Source organism: Leptosomus discolor, chromosome 6 (assembly GCF_034619465.1).
Source record: "Leptosomus discolor isolate bLepDis1 chromosome 6, bLepDis1.hap2, whole genome shotgun sequence".
Lineage (NCBI taxonomy): Eukaryota > Metazoa > Chordata > Aves > Leptosomiformes > Leptosomidae > Leptosomus > Leptosomus discolor.
In genome coordinates, this window is record NC_141396.1 from 20959105 (window position 1) to 20974215 (window position 15111).

Below are 15111 nucleotides of genomic sequence, written 5' to 3' on the forward strand. Positions count from 1 at the left end.
TTGGCTAGGCAGGTGAACATCCGTGCTGCAAATACACTCTCATACCAGGAGAAAGTTGCACTATCACACTTGGTTACTGTGCATACCTGTGTGAGACTTCAGGACTTTTGGGGCGCATTCCTGGGAGCTGTAAAATCTCCTGAGCATTTGTCTGTGTCCTGGTTTGGGCTAAATCAGAACTAATTCTGTTTTAGTGCTTTAACTTTTCAGTTAAGTCCCCTCTAACTAACGGCACTTTCTGAAACAGCAGCATGTTTTTCCAGACAGTGACTGCTCCCAGCAGTGATAAGGCCTGGTGTTTATAGTTCGTACCAAGGAATGGTATGCAGAGAGGCCCTTGCTTATACTTGTTCTTATAGCGACCAAGGTCACTGCTGAATCTTGTGCTCCATGTTGGGGTGCCAGGAGTGAAAAGGGTCGCACCTGCAGGGAGGAGCGAACTGGACAGGTGACCCAAACCTGACCAACAGAGTATTCCATCCCATATACGTCATATTCAGCATAGAGCTGAGAGATCATGAGGGTCTCGCCCTCTTTGTCTCTTCCTCTCTTCTTCAATGGCCGACATCTGAGGAGGACTGATCCGTGCATCCCTGAATCCAGTGCCTGAGTGCAGCTCCTGTATCGTATCCCTGTCTGCTGCCAAGTCCAGCCTGGGACTGTCCCAGTGCCAGCCCTGCGGTGTGGTGGTGACGTATTGTCATCAGGGTGGGGGGAGTTGGGTTCGGTATTGGTTTTGTATATATTTGTACATACTGTATATATTTCATTTTTTCCTTATTCTTATCTTTTCTTTTATTGTTATTGTTCCATTAAAGCTGTTTTAGTTTTCTTTTCCAAACCGTAAAGTCTCTCTCTCCCTTGTTCTCTCTCCTTTTCCCTTTTGGGAGGGGAGAGGGGTTAGTAGAGAGCGTCTGTCATTCGTTAGTGGCCGGCCCAACCTCAAACCGTGACAGTCTGCTTTCTGTGCTCCTTTGTGAAACTTCTTTTAGTTTGCCTTGTTAGTAAAGACTCTATCTTGTTATGACTGATCTAGCTTTGGTCAGCAGCCTTTGCTTGAAGCACGATGAAGACCTGTAAACTTACCAAAGAGCATAAGATAGTTTGAAGGACCTTCTGACAGCATAGTGTAGCCCTTAGTAGGTGACAGTGCGCTTTGCTAAGAGACTGTGTATGCTGGCATAGGGAAGAAGAGGCTGCTGATCCAGGTTTTCAAACACAAGGATTTTCCTTCTGCCAGCTAAACATTCTGGAGGAAGACTACCAGGACAGAGTACTTTGACTACAGTGCCATGTAGATCTAGGAAGACCATCAGAAGTTCAAGGATTTCTGCAGGAAGGAGGTCGCTTTACTGGAGTTTGCCCCAGCCCACAAGTATGGAGATGTACAGACAGGAAAAGTTTACCAGCTCAGATGCAGGTTCCTATTGTCTGGAGAAGATGGACAGCAACAAGTCAGTGGCTGATTGCTTTGGTGCTCATGAGCCTTCTGCACTGTGGGAGTGGAAGCTTGCAAGGCAATGCTTAAGGCAGTTTGACTGTGCGTGATGAAAATTGTGAATAGCCCCGAACTATAAATGTGCTTCTACAAGTGGTCATCTTGAATTGTGCTGTGACCTCTAATGACATGCACCTGAGCTTCATTGTTTGCCTCTACAATATAAAGGTGACTATTTTAGCTTGTCAGAAGAGACTCTACCTATGTGCAGGCCTTTGGTCTATCTTGGAAGAGACATACAAGTGTCAAGATGGGACTCCATGGAAGGGTACATCTGTAGTATTTCAGTATGCTATGGTCACAGTGAATGCTGCAGACAGGACTTTCACTGTGAAATCCACTGAGTCTCAGAGAAAAGCATTCTGTGCAACACTCCCTTGAATTTCAGTGGGAACAAGTCCACCAGCTGAAGACGTCTCTCAGGATGAGTTGTTATTTACCTAACAGGCTCTTTTAATTTGTTGTTTAAATCTGATCTAAATCAGCATGTTTTTGAAAAGTGAGGTTACAACTGCTAATGATTAACCACTTCAAAGGAACTTTTATGGACTTTTTGATAATGTTATCAACGGGGAGGAATTTGTCCATTGCCAATGGGTGGAGAGAAGTAGAATTGATTTTTCTAAGCATTGTTCTGCTAGTGGCTCACTGAAAGTTGTTGTAAAGCACAAAGAATTGAGGCCCCTGCTTTTTGCATCAGCACAACCTCAAGTCCATTAGCCATCCGCGGTTGTGTTCTGAGGGGCTGTAGTGCTGAGCCCAGGTGACTAGTATGAACTTTCCTTTTTGCCAAAGACCACTGTTGACACAATGAAGAGTGCTATGTGTTAGTCGTGTTTAGAAGATTCATTGGTTACCCAATGCATAGTCAGATACTGGAGGAGACTGCTATAAACTACTATTTTGTGCAAGCTATAACAGGACTGTGGACTTGGATCAGAATATCCCTGAGCTCTTAAGTTTGTATTTAGATCAGTAGTGCTTCCATCTACATTGTCTCACTATTAATATTGACAAGAGTTTTTTCCAAATTTGCCAACACTTTGTCAAGGGCCTACAGTATACATTCTTTTGCATTTCAATCCCTGTTCTGCATTAATGTGACAAATAGCCTCATTTTTGTAAAAACAAAGTCTGCAACTGTTGAGTCCTTAATGATAGCCCATTTATTTGCTGCTGCCAAAACCATGCTTGTAAAGCTTCAGTCACTTCACTGAAGAAAATAATAATGTTCGTGATTGGTTGGCTTGAATTTCTGCAGAACTCTGTATTCAGTCTACAGAGAATCAGAGTCTTTTCAGGCTCAGCTAAAAGCTCTGGTGTCTACGGCCGAAGCTGTAGCAGCTGGCAGCTTCATTTCTATTCTCCTTAGTTCAAAGTCCAGAGCATCGGCTAAGATGGGAGACATGTAGTCCTTTAAAAATACAGTGACGATATCTTTGGTTTCATGGTGGACTAGGTTCAGGGGAAAGAAAAAATAGGCTTATGAGGGGCAAGGAGGAGGAGAAGAGAGTTGTAGACTTATTTGGAAGGGATGAGAAACACTTCATTTCTGTCGGTGACCAGACCTGGAAAATGTGAGCACAACAGTTCCAGAAGTTTGCAGAAGTTGGATATTATGTCTTCAGTATGAAATTATTAAAGAAAAATAGCTCAGACTTTGCTATTCTGACGTTGTGGTAAGTAATTTCTTGTTAGGATTTAAAATTTCTCTCAACTCTTGTCTTCAATGTTAAAGATTCGAAAAAATTTATGAGAATTAGAAAATTGCTTGTGGTTGCACGGTAATGCATAAAAATTATCCAGTCATTTTCATTCAGATATTTCAAAGTGGAAAGTATCATCATCTTTGGTCAGGAAGGAATTTCCTCCTGTATAATAGCCTATGTAAACATAAACACAGTTGGAATATATAATTTGATACATTCCTCAGAAGTGTTGAGCACTTGCTGCTTTGGAGAACCACACAGAACTGTGTGGCCTGCTTTCCGTAGATGTGCCACTATTTTCCGAGTCTTTTGTATGTATATTTGTAACCTTTTTTGCACCCTCAAATTCAAGTTGCTTTAATTTAGATGACTCCTGCAATGTGCCTTGTAGGGACAGGCACACAGCTTCTGTCAGCAGGCTGGTCTATATCACCTCACTGTGAGTGTGTGTCTTCTGCTGGCCTGAGAAAAATTCATTACCTTTTCATCCAAACCAGACGACAGTGAGATGACCAGGAGTTCTGCGTAGCCCAGGTGGTTCCATACTTCATCACTGTTAAGGACTAGGCTTATTGTAACTTTCTAGATCTGAAATACATTGAGGAAAGACTGCAAGGGTTAATTTTCTGGCATGGAAGAAAGAAGGGTAAAGGAAAGCAGCCTGCTGTTGGTACAAGGCTACCTATGGAACGTCTTGGGGAAAAAGCTGTGCAAGCTTTTCTTTCTCCCCCTTGTCATCTCCACTTGCCATAACTAGCACAGACTTGATTTTTGTTGCAGGGTTAGGGTCTTCTTTTGTGAGGTGAAGAAATGGCTTCTTTATTTTTTTTTTTTTTCCAGTGCACCTGTAGAGAGGGACAAAAGTTGTCCTTTTGTCATTCTAAGACAGACACTTCATGAGCTGAACAGTTCCCTAAGAGCTGGCGACATGTCAGACAGATTTTGAAGGTTTGTGAGCTCTGGAGCTCAAGTTTGTGCAAATGGAAGAAGCCGAACCACAGCTATGCCTGGGCTCCCAACACCTTCAGATTCTTTTCCAGTAGAAACTTTCTTTTCCCAGTAAGAAGCTGGTGCCAAGGTGGCAGGTACCTGTTGCCTGGCAAGCCAAACAGTGTTAGTGTCAGCACAGGCAACACTATGCCCTAAATTTGTCTGCTTTGTCAGCAGATACTGCTGTAAGAGGCGGTGACCATGCCATTGCACACTGAGAGCTCCACCTAAGAAGCTGCTGCTATCTCCGTTATGATATAGGTTGTGATACATGTTCAGTCTCCACAGTAAGCCCCTGCCAGGAAACATTGAGTCAAGAGCCACCAGGAATGAATTGAGCAAACTGTCATTGTTTGACAGTCTAACCCCTGAGGCATCATTGGACGTAATTAGTATGTTTGTACTCTAGAATTCACATTCACACTCAGGATGAAATGCACAAGTCACAGCAGAGGTGAAGCAGCGTCATGCAGCTCCTAGCAATCACTGGTGCAGTAGTTGCTCCACATGTTAATTACTGTTGATTAGTTCCTCTTTGGAATAGTTCTGCTGGTGTCCTAAACTAGCCGTGACCATGTTGGAGAGATTTCATCTCTGGCTGACAGCTAGTAGAAGCTGATACAAAACCCAAAGCAATAACAATACAGCTTGCTTATAGGGATACTATATGGAGTTGGGAGCATGTTTCACAGGCTCCTGAAACCTCTCTAGTTTGAGAGGCAGCATGATGGTTGGTAATGGCTGTTCCTTTTAAGGAGCAAAGTAATAGTGAGTAGAAGCTGCAGGGAATGGTGCCTGAGCTGTGTTGGTACAAGGGAGATGCTATGTCCTTGAAAAAATTAATGTACTTAGCAATTGCATATTATGCCTGGGCCCATCTCAACCCTAAATATTGAGCTGCTGCATTAGAAATGGTGTTCCTGCAGTAGTGAATTCATTTTAGCCAAGTTAAACTGTACTTTGTGGCCACAGTGAGCAGCACATTGCAGACAGCATAGCAGTCTCTGAAATTTCAAATCATCGAAAACAAGGAGGCGTGAGAGCATTGGAGTACTGTTATAATAAATATGGTTTTAATGCCAGAAGTGTAACTTAAAACTTACTGAACCTTTTTTACTGCAACTTCTCACAGTTCAGCCTAAGGTAGATAAAGCACATAGAAAAAATTCAGCTTAAATATACTTAAACATTACAAAGCGCTGAACACATGAAAGCGGGTTTTATAAGCAGGGCTTCAAGATGGTGTTTGTGTGCAAAGCTACTTGCTTTTCCTCAAGAGTACTTGAAATTGTTTTTCTCCCTTCCTCTTATCTTGCATCTTTTTTTTTTCTGTTTCCCGTGGCTCCTAGAGTGTGATGTCACTTACCAGCGTGTGGCCTACCTGAAATATGGGTTTGTTTATTTTCAAGGTTTTGGTTTATTTGAAGTGACTGGCAGCCTTAACCAGTTCTTCAGTTTAATTAATAATTAGGTCTAGAGTAATACAGGTCATGTATATTATCAAGAAAGGTGTCTCTAGGCAGGACAGTCAGGCTAGCCTGATAGAATTTTTATGTATAAAAGGCTAAAGATTAAACCAAATTTTCATTTCTTGCATATAGTTTTAGTAATCATACCCTTGATCCTGACAACTGAAATATAGCACTAGCCTTAGGTTTTTAAGGGTTTTCTGTAGTCCGGGTGCCCGTACAGAGAAGCTCTAGTGCCTCTGTTCGTGTTAAGTCTTGTCAGAATTTTTGCATAAGAAACCACAGTTCTGAGGTCTAATCTCTCTGTTGGTGCTTTTTAAAAGCAGTTTAATGGCATCTGAAACTACAGAAGGCATGGGAGGGGAGGACAGATCATAGGGCCTTTGGATTAGTCTTTAGATGGCAGTGGCTTTAGAGTGCCTGCCTTTGCTTTATTCTCTGGGCTGAGGTCTAAGATCTGGAGCCTAAAAATCCTCTGCAAGGACTTTTAGTTGAAAATTTGATCATCTTCTACTTGTAACTATCGTTAAACCTGGTGGATTGAAAAGCATTTAAGGAAATTAGGCATTTATATTTGACTGAAAAGTCAATGAGATTTTAATGCATGCTTATAAATACTGCCCTAAGAAAATTTGAACCATGTCAATTTATAAGCTGAACTTAGTCAGTCCAATAAAAGGTATTTAAGATTTCACTTTCCTCATTGACACAACCAAATTAAAGCTAGATGTTAGAATCCCCTCAAGCTCCTTCCAAACTGTGGACATAAAACACCCTTCACCTATAAAGGTGCATCTTCCTTTAAAAGAAATCATCATTATGTTGTCTAGTGGAACTGAGATATAATGAATTTATTTTGATTCAAAGCTTGTTTCTTTTATTTGTACCCCATATGATACTAAATCCCAAACATATTTTTTCTTAACTTTATAAGCTTTTTAAAATGTGATTGTGCGTTACTCTCTCAGCTTCCAAATCAACTTCCAACTTGGATATCCCATATATAGATAGATGGGTGAGTGGGAATAAATAGATATAAATACAAAAAATGATGACAAGCACACATCACTGTTTACTGCTCAATTATTCACAGATCGTAGCCTTGCAGATCCTGTCAGTTTTCCTTATTTTTATCTGTCACTCCTTGATGACTACTGATTTTTCTTGCTGCTTTTTCTGTTCTCAAGTAGCCTAAATGGAGTGTTTCAAGATCAGTTTTGTATTCACAGCAAGTTTTCCCCTGTGTTAAAGGATCATCCAGAAAAACCAGCAGAAAAGCAGTAGAGTTGTTACTGGTTATAGCAAAGTTTAAACTGCTTGCTGATGGCAGGTTACCCAAGGTTCTGCTATGATAGACAGGGTCTATCTCTAGCATTCAGTCTCTTGGAAAACTTTGGTTGGGAGAGTGGGCTCAGGATAGAAGTTGAGCATTAGCCAGAATCAACGACAATGACCGAAGAAATGGAATGAGGTTTCAAGTGATTATTCCAAGCACTCTTAATGACCTTCTGCTTACTCACTAATATTTATTTTGTCTCTTTTCATAGTCCAGAGATCAAGACTGGGGTTTGGGCTTTTTTTTCCTGCTATGCAAAAAAAAGATTCCCCCTAAAAGAGCTGCCCTTAATCTTGACGGAACGAATCTACCTCATTTTTCACCTTCTTTCATTATCAGGGAGATCTTAAAGCCCTGAATCTGATACTCACCTTTAAGGCTATCACCAAGAACAGGTTAGGGAAGATGAATCATTGCAATTGTTCTTTTCAGCTGTGGGTGCTAGTTTTTGTCCATTTGTCAAGATCTTTGTTGCTGCTTGTCTGCAATCAAAGGCTTCCTGTCACGACTTGCTTAGGTACTGAGGGCAAACATGTCAGCTGGGCCTTGTGTTACCCACCTGCCACCCCTTTCATAATTCAGCCTTGAATTACTGTTTGCCTCCCCACGCACTGCAGCAGAATGCACGTAGCCAACTAGATTTCACTGTTACTGAAAACACCACTCTACTATCCACACCAAAGCAATACAAACATGTAAATGTGTAGACATATGCAAGTATTTGTAATTGTGTGCGTTTTCAGTAGAGTTGGTGTAATGACAGTACACAAGCACATCAGTAAGCAGAATGATGTAAGAAAGGGGCAAAAGGCAAACCAGATGGGGAGTGGAAGGAAGGGAAATGGTCTGAACAAAAAAAAGAAGATGCCAACTTCAGCAGAACCTGACAGCTGTACTTGAGGATAGAATAGTTCCTCTTTTTACATGCAATGGGGCAGGAACATCTACTAGGAAGTCCAGTCCTGTTCCTCCTAACTTCTATTTTCATACAGACAAAGTGGGTCTAAGGCTTGGCTTCACAAGTGTTGATCTTAAGAGTGTTAAGATTGCGTGAATGAAGTTCAAGGCAAACAAAAAATTCCAATGTTTCCTCATTGGAAACAGCTGTATGAAGGGAGAGATGCAGCTGAATGTCTGTTGCAGGTTCTTTGAACAGGAACACAGGGCAGGACAGGTAAATATAGTATAATGGCAGCATTATGCTTTGCACTTTCCAGTGAATGCATACCAGACTGATGGTCAAAAACCGAAGAATTTTCAGTAAATAGGGCTTTGAAGTGTGGATTGTGATTCCTGCTGCTGTTGCAGCGCTCAGTCTGACCTTCAGCAAGTCATTTAGCCCCAGTCTTTCAGTATTTAATCTTCCCTGTTGTGAGGCACGGGGGAGAGTTGAAAGGAGGACTGTTATTAAGGATTAGGAGGTGGCACATTACTCCGAGGTGAACGCTATACAGCTGACATCAGCAGCAGATGGCTCTGAGGCCGTATGAAATGCAGTTGCACAAACCACAAGGGCAGACGGCATATGAGAGCAATTCTGCTAGCTTTAACTAGTCTGGGCCTGGAAGAAAGAGCATTCGTGCAATGCAGCTAGGGACCTGGAGCTATGCTGCTCTCTTAAGGCAAAGATACCTGCTAGTGTACGTAAAGCAACTTGACAAAGGTACCTTGAGACAGGGGTGGCAAAGCATTGAAGTCGTCTGGGACCTGCAGCCTTTTTTTGATGGTGAGCAGTAACAAAACAAGTCCCTTAATTTTCCTAGGCAATTACATTTACTGTATGTACTTGTATGGTTGCCATTGCCTTTCCTGGTCTTGAAGTTATTCAGTTTCTGTACACCTGGAAGCGAGGCAAGTAGTGCTGCCAACATGCTTTATGGATAGGGATGGAATCCAGTGCATCTTGTCTAACATGCACTGGAAATCTGCAGTGAAGCAGGCAACTGAATGCAGGATCCCCTGGTCATAGGTTAAACTGAAAAAATCAACAATTCATCCCCAAAGTTAAGCCCCCTGCTTCTGCCACATCTATTAAGGTGCTTGCACTCTGTGTTTGCAGACAGTTTTCTTTTTTCTCTGGTCTGGAGATGGAAGTAGCTTTGAGCAGAAGGACTGGAAAGTCTGCCTGTGGCAATCCTGAGCTACACAGAGGTGGTCTCTGAAGGCCAGGCCTGTTTTTACGGGAGCTTGATTAAAGATGAGTGAGAAGTTCTGTTCAAGGGAATGAAAAGTCCTTGTCTGTGTTTAAAATCATTAGCAGAATGTTCCTCCTCCCTATCATGGTGCTGAGTAGCCAGAGCCCTGTTTAATTCGTGCAGTAGAACCAGCGCTTGTGCACTTCAGAGTTAGAGTCTTAATGGCAACCATAGTAAGGGCTGGAACTCCATCAATGGCAGGGAAGAGGTTTGAATGCAGTATCTGAATGTGAACTTCATATTTCTGTGAGAGGTAAAACTAAAATTCCGTATCCAAGTGTTTCTAGGTAGGAAGGTTCAAAATTGTTTTCCTAAAACCATTTCTAAAGACTATGGTGTTAGAATTGATGCAGTGTTTTTGTTGCCAACTCAAGTCCGAACCCCATAACATGATCCTGTTTTGAGTCTGAGCCCAGAAAAGAAAGTATCTGTGACTTTTGGGTAAAATTCTAGACTTTTGGAGAAGGTGTATGTGGCATTGTTTCCATGTTGGTGTGGGGATTTTGGGGGGTTGGGGTTTTTTTGTTGTGTTTTTTTTTGTTTTGTTTTGTGGTGTTTTGTTTTTTTGTTGTTTTTTTTTTTTTAATTTAGGTGTTTCTCATTCATGCGACTAATGAGACTCAAAACCTGTTGAATGTTACAACAATGTAGAGACATGCCTGAACTCTGCCCTTTAGGGCACTCTAGTTCTAGTTGCCTCAAGGATGTAGTGAAGGAGACATGGAAAGGAACATGATTAAAATATTATTTTAAAAAAGTAGTTTATAGGTGGGTCTGCATGCTCTGCCACTGTATATTCCTGTCACACTAACATATGAAGCTTTCTCTAAGAAGCAATTCTGAAATGCGTTCTTGTTTCTAAGCTAGCTTCCATGCATAGAGTTATGTGACTAGTCATTACTGATTCTCACAGGCAGCTTGTAGGGTCATGACCTTGCTCCTATTTAAAGTTTCAGTGGGGAAAGCCAGCCACAGAGGAGATGTATGGAGTTTTTGGCAGAGTCTTAGGTCTGGCGAGTACAGGAGTCTTTTTTTTTTTTTTTTTTTTTTTTTTTTTTCTTTTTTCACCATCCTGTTTTTACTTTTTACAGACTCAGACAGAAGTATAAATGTTTTTTCCCTAAATGCTTGTGTGAAAAAGGCCCATGAAGGTTTAGAAGACAGCTGGCTGGTTCAAAGTAACATCTTAGGGAAAGTGGAGTTGTTGTCAGGTCCTTGTGGTACAGTAATTCAGTGGGAAGATGCTGGGACACCACTTCTGTGGCAGTCCAGTAAGAGGTCATCTTCATCCTCCTCTGCTTATTATGCTTCATATAGCAATCTTGGTATGGGTTAGTTCAGCTGTTCTGACTAAATTTGCAGTCTGTAATTAATTCTAAGCCAAGATTCCAGTCACTTCTTGTCCTTCATGGTTTGGGTGGGCAAGATCTCAGCTGGGTCCCTTTAAATATAAGAATAGGGTCTGTGTTTTACCTTGACCAAGCTCAGTTGTTTGCTGGTGGTGTGACCTATACAGTACATGTTTCTTTGAGACTGTTTCATTCCTTTGAAGATGTAGCTTGAGCTTAGGCCATCTATCTGCCAGTTCCTCAGCCCTTGTTTCTGATGCGTGCTGAGGGCCCTGAAAAGCCTCTTTCTTGCTATCATATCTCCTGTAAGATTCTTGGTTGTGAAAGGGCATGGCAATAGGTCTGCCAGGTAAGGTTAGACCTCGTGACCTCTGCTTTCATCATGAAGCTGAGTATGTTGGTAAAATAATTAGGCTGTGACAGGAGTTTTACAGATTGTAATTTCCTACTCTGACAATTCTGCATGGAAAGGATAAAATATGTCCTCCTTGCACTAGAGTATGGTGGTGTGTTGAGTTATTCAGATGCCTGCATCCTAGCCTTGAGCTACAGAGCTGTTCTGCTTCATGTATCTTAAGGAATATGAATCATTCAGTAAATTCAAAATGGGAGACTGTCCAAGAGGGTGCTATAAGGAAAGAAGCAAAATTTGGATACATGTGAGGAAAAAGCAATCATTGCTTTTGTTTCTTAAACTACGTGCCTGGTCCCAGATGACCGTTGTCTCTTTTTACTGAAAGACTGCCTCAGTTTCCCAGTTCAGTGCATTGCTTCTTAGAGAGCTACAAAGTCCTTCCCAACACATCTCATTTTACCCTTTTTGCTTTGCAAATCAGCGTTTGGTCCATGTGTGTGTTTAGGCTGGAAAACAATAGCAAGAAAAAGTACTTCCTTGGTTTGCAGGCAGCTCCTAGCTTGCTCCTTTCCCCACATTATCAAGGATTTAGGAAGCCCGCATTCTGCGTACGTTAAATCAGTTCTGCAGAAGCCAGGGCATACCATCGTCCTGCTCTTATCTCTGAATTCCACGGACAGGCAATCTCAGCTGCTTAGCACAGTAGGTACTGAAAGCCGTGTAAGCTGGAAATGACAGTGACAAAACAACTAAGATGTTATCTCCGTAGCAAAGCCAAAGGCGGTATCCATGGTGATGGAGAAGCTCCAGGCTGCTAGTGATGCAGCTGCTCTGTTGGACAGGATCAGTAGACTTTTTATACAGAGGCTGCTCCAATGAATCTTTCCTGTAGTCCTCATGAGGTTGTATCCCGCTCTGGAACATAAAATGGGGGATGAGGGGAAGATTTAAACTGACTGAAGTAGATGCTCATCTAAAAAGAAACCAGGAAAAGAAGGTTTAAAATATTATAAGTCTTGGAGTATCCACAAGTGACAGACGTATATGACAGCTAGAGTGCATTTGATGTTCTGTGCATTTGACGTTCTGGTCAGTACTTTCCTGAGATATGGCATGCCAACATTAACAACTCCTAAAGTTCTTATTTCAGGAGAGTTAGATTCGTATACCCAAGCCTTAACTCCTCTTCAAAATGTTCCTTCTGAATTGGATCCAAAATCAGAATGAGTGTTTTTCTATATCGAGACTAGAAATTCCCAGGGACTTGGGGAAAGGGGATGATCTTGTGACTTCTGCATCTCGGGCACTAAAATGTCTTATGATTCACTTAATACCCCTTTTGGGGAATAACCTGTCATTGCGTCAGCACAGGTATGTGGAATTAATTTCATACTCTTCCTGTAGGCTTTTACAGCCTGTGCTTTCAATTTGCTTTTTGCTGGGACAGCAGGTACATCTCCAGGTTCCCACACTGGAAATGCAAATTTTACACTTTTGCTTTGATCTTCTACCAACCTGTGCTCTGTGGGTGCTGCAGCACACGAGTAGGAATTGTGTGTAAAACTGCTCAATCAAAATAATAATTTGATAATTTTGACACAGGCTTTTGGTGGTTTTGAACATTGGTTGCTCTCTTCTGAGCTCGATGCTAAAAGAGATTTTTATTCTGTATTTCAGGTGGTGCAGGGGACCGGGAAAAGATGCCTGTCAATCATGAGGCTTTCCTGCTCATGGCTAATTCCCAGAATGAAATGGAAGATTGGGTGAAAGCCATCCGACGTGTTATATGGGCTCCATTTGGTGGAGGTATTGCAAATAGCTCACATGCACATAAATTAAAACATTTGCCTCAAGGTAAAGCATATTCTTATGCTACTAGGATATGTGTAAAATCACTGAGATGCCTAGATAAGCTCTTGACTGTCTGAAGTGTTTGCAGTAAGGAGATTGGGTTGATTTTTTTTTTACAAGGAGATGGAAGGGAATGGAAGAGGGGAGGGCACATCCAGACTGTATAACTGACTCTTAGTCAGAAATGGGTGGTGATAATAAACATATCGCTATTGTGAGTACTCTTGTGGACCTTTCTTATCTTTATGGACATAAAGGAGTGGGTCCAGTTATCTCGATTTTCTGCCACAAGGGCAGATGCCCATCTTTAACCTCTGTACAGCCAGAGGCAACAAAACTTTTCATCTAGTTAATGTAGGGCCCAGTTAAGAAGACAGAACTTCCACTGGCTTCAATGGAGGTGTAGCCTGAGGAAGAACACCGGAGTCAGGCTGAGAGAACACCTGTAAAATAATACAGCTGTTGACAATTCCTGTAGGTAAAATGAACAAAATATCCAGACTTTAAGTGTTGTTATACCACAATCATCAAATTATCAAGTCAGTACATTAGATAGGAGGTGGTTTTGTGTTTTAGCATAGAACAAGGGTTTGTCAGTGTTTTCTTCTGGGTTCACTATTGGTGACAGCAGCTACTGGCTTGGTACTGGACACTCGATGCTTTGAAGTGACTGTGTTACTGACAGAGTTCATGCAAATAGTGATATCGCGTGCAGATAGTGATATTGATCTCTTTTGAGAGGTACAGATAAAAAAGTGGCAGATAAGGGTTAGGTAATACAATTAATTTTGCTGAAACGAAGTTACTAGTTTTTCTGGATCTAGGGGGGGAAAAAGTGACCTTGGTGCAATTGAGGGAGACTCCAATACCACAAGGTCACTAAGAAGATTAAGATGACTAAGAAGACCCTATGTTTGTTAGTAACTTTTTGTTAGTAACTTTTATCTTGGGGAGGTTTTTTTGGTTTTTTGGAAATGACTCTTAGAATTTTGAGTCTCTGCGTAGCCGCATTTGGTTTGTCTGGAGGAGGTACAATCTCTGCTCATAATGTAATTTTCTCCTTAGTAGAAAGGGTATATGTACAAAAAGCAGCTTATACCTGATTCTGAGAGGTTGTGTACGATGCTGTGGGCAGAACAAGCCCTTCTCACTAGTAGAAACTGAACCAGCATGATTTATCCTCAAACATGAGTACGTGCTTGTTTTGCTTTCCTTCTGAAGTCGAGTCCACAGCAAAGGGTCTTTTAGACTTTGAGCTCAGTGCGGGTCCCTGCAGTTCCTCCATCAGAAGTCTCAAAATCTCAGAGATGGTATTTCTGTGTCTATTTGTAGCAGACCTTATCTGTGTATTTTACAGCTTTGTTATGTGCATCAAATAAATGCTGTGAGGAAAAAGGAGACATTCAGTCATGACAAATGGTACACGTTCCAGCAACAGCTGCCTTCTTCAGGGCATGATGTTGTCAGCACTGCTGGTATCAGTGCAAATTTGGCTTGTTTTCTGTTAGTGTTCATGTTTTGTCAGTCTCTTGGAATAATTCCAGAATAAGAATCTTTTTTAAGTATTAAAATAATAAATAATTAAAAATCATGAGAATTTAAAAACAAAAACATGAGGATGGCACAAAGCTAGGGATGGATTACTTTCTTTATTTGTTTCTTTATGGGGACAATATTGTCCTAATTAATCTGCTCTTTTTCTGTACCCCTAACCTTCTCTGCAAAGCTATTGGATAATATTTTGTTTTTCCTTTAAATGAGGCAGATACTCTTACTCTTACATTTGATTCCAAGAACTGGGGATTTATGAGATCTCAGAAAATACAGAATGAAATAATGAGAATGTGGGAGCAGGGCAGCACAGGGGGGAATACAGCAGCTGCTCTTCGTTGCTATTTTCACAAGCCGCAGATTTGATCTCGTTACATCAATGTCAGTGTGATGGCTGCTTCGGCTGTTGGTGAGAGCTGGCTTAAGCCCTGTAGAAGAGAAGCACTGCTATTAGCAGAGTTGAAAAGAGTTGCAATTGTATATTGATGTTTTTCTTCTGTCTGTGGATAAAAACTACCCAAGAACTTGGGTACATCCTGAGCAGTCAGCCTGGCCTCTCAAATGAGTCGGTCTAAAGCTAGTTTGGCTATGTCTGCTTTGTAGTCCAAGCTGCAATAACAGATTCTTAACTATGGTTTCATCGCTTCTCTGAGCTGCCTGAAGTATTAGCTGCTATCAGGAGTGGTCTTTTCCCACCTTGCAGCCATGTGTTCCCACCATCTCTTATTCTGCTAATACTAGTGGTTATGCAGCTGTGCAGTAAGAAATGACCTGGCAGGAAAAAAAAAGGGGGGAGGATTAGTTTGTA

The 15111-nt window shown here is 41.5% G+C and overlaps 1 protein-coding gene across 2 annotated transcripts in view; it reads left to right on the forward strand.

Moving 5' to 3' along the window:
* The window catches only part of ARHGAP22 (Rho GTPase activating protein 22), a 141901-nt gene that overhangs the window by 89831 nt on the left and 36959 nt on the right, over positions 1–15111 (forward strand). The window contains exon 3 of one of the 2 annotated variants that reach the window (XM_086466515.1): positions 12579–12707. In XM_086466515.1, coding sequence (XP_086322641.1) covers positions 12579–12707 — 129 coding nt within the window. Of the gene's footprint in view, positions 1–12578; positions 12756–15111 lie in introns of both variants that reach the window. The other variant, XM_086466514.1, reaches the window with a different exon arrangement.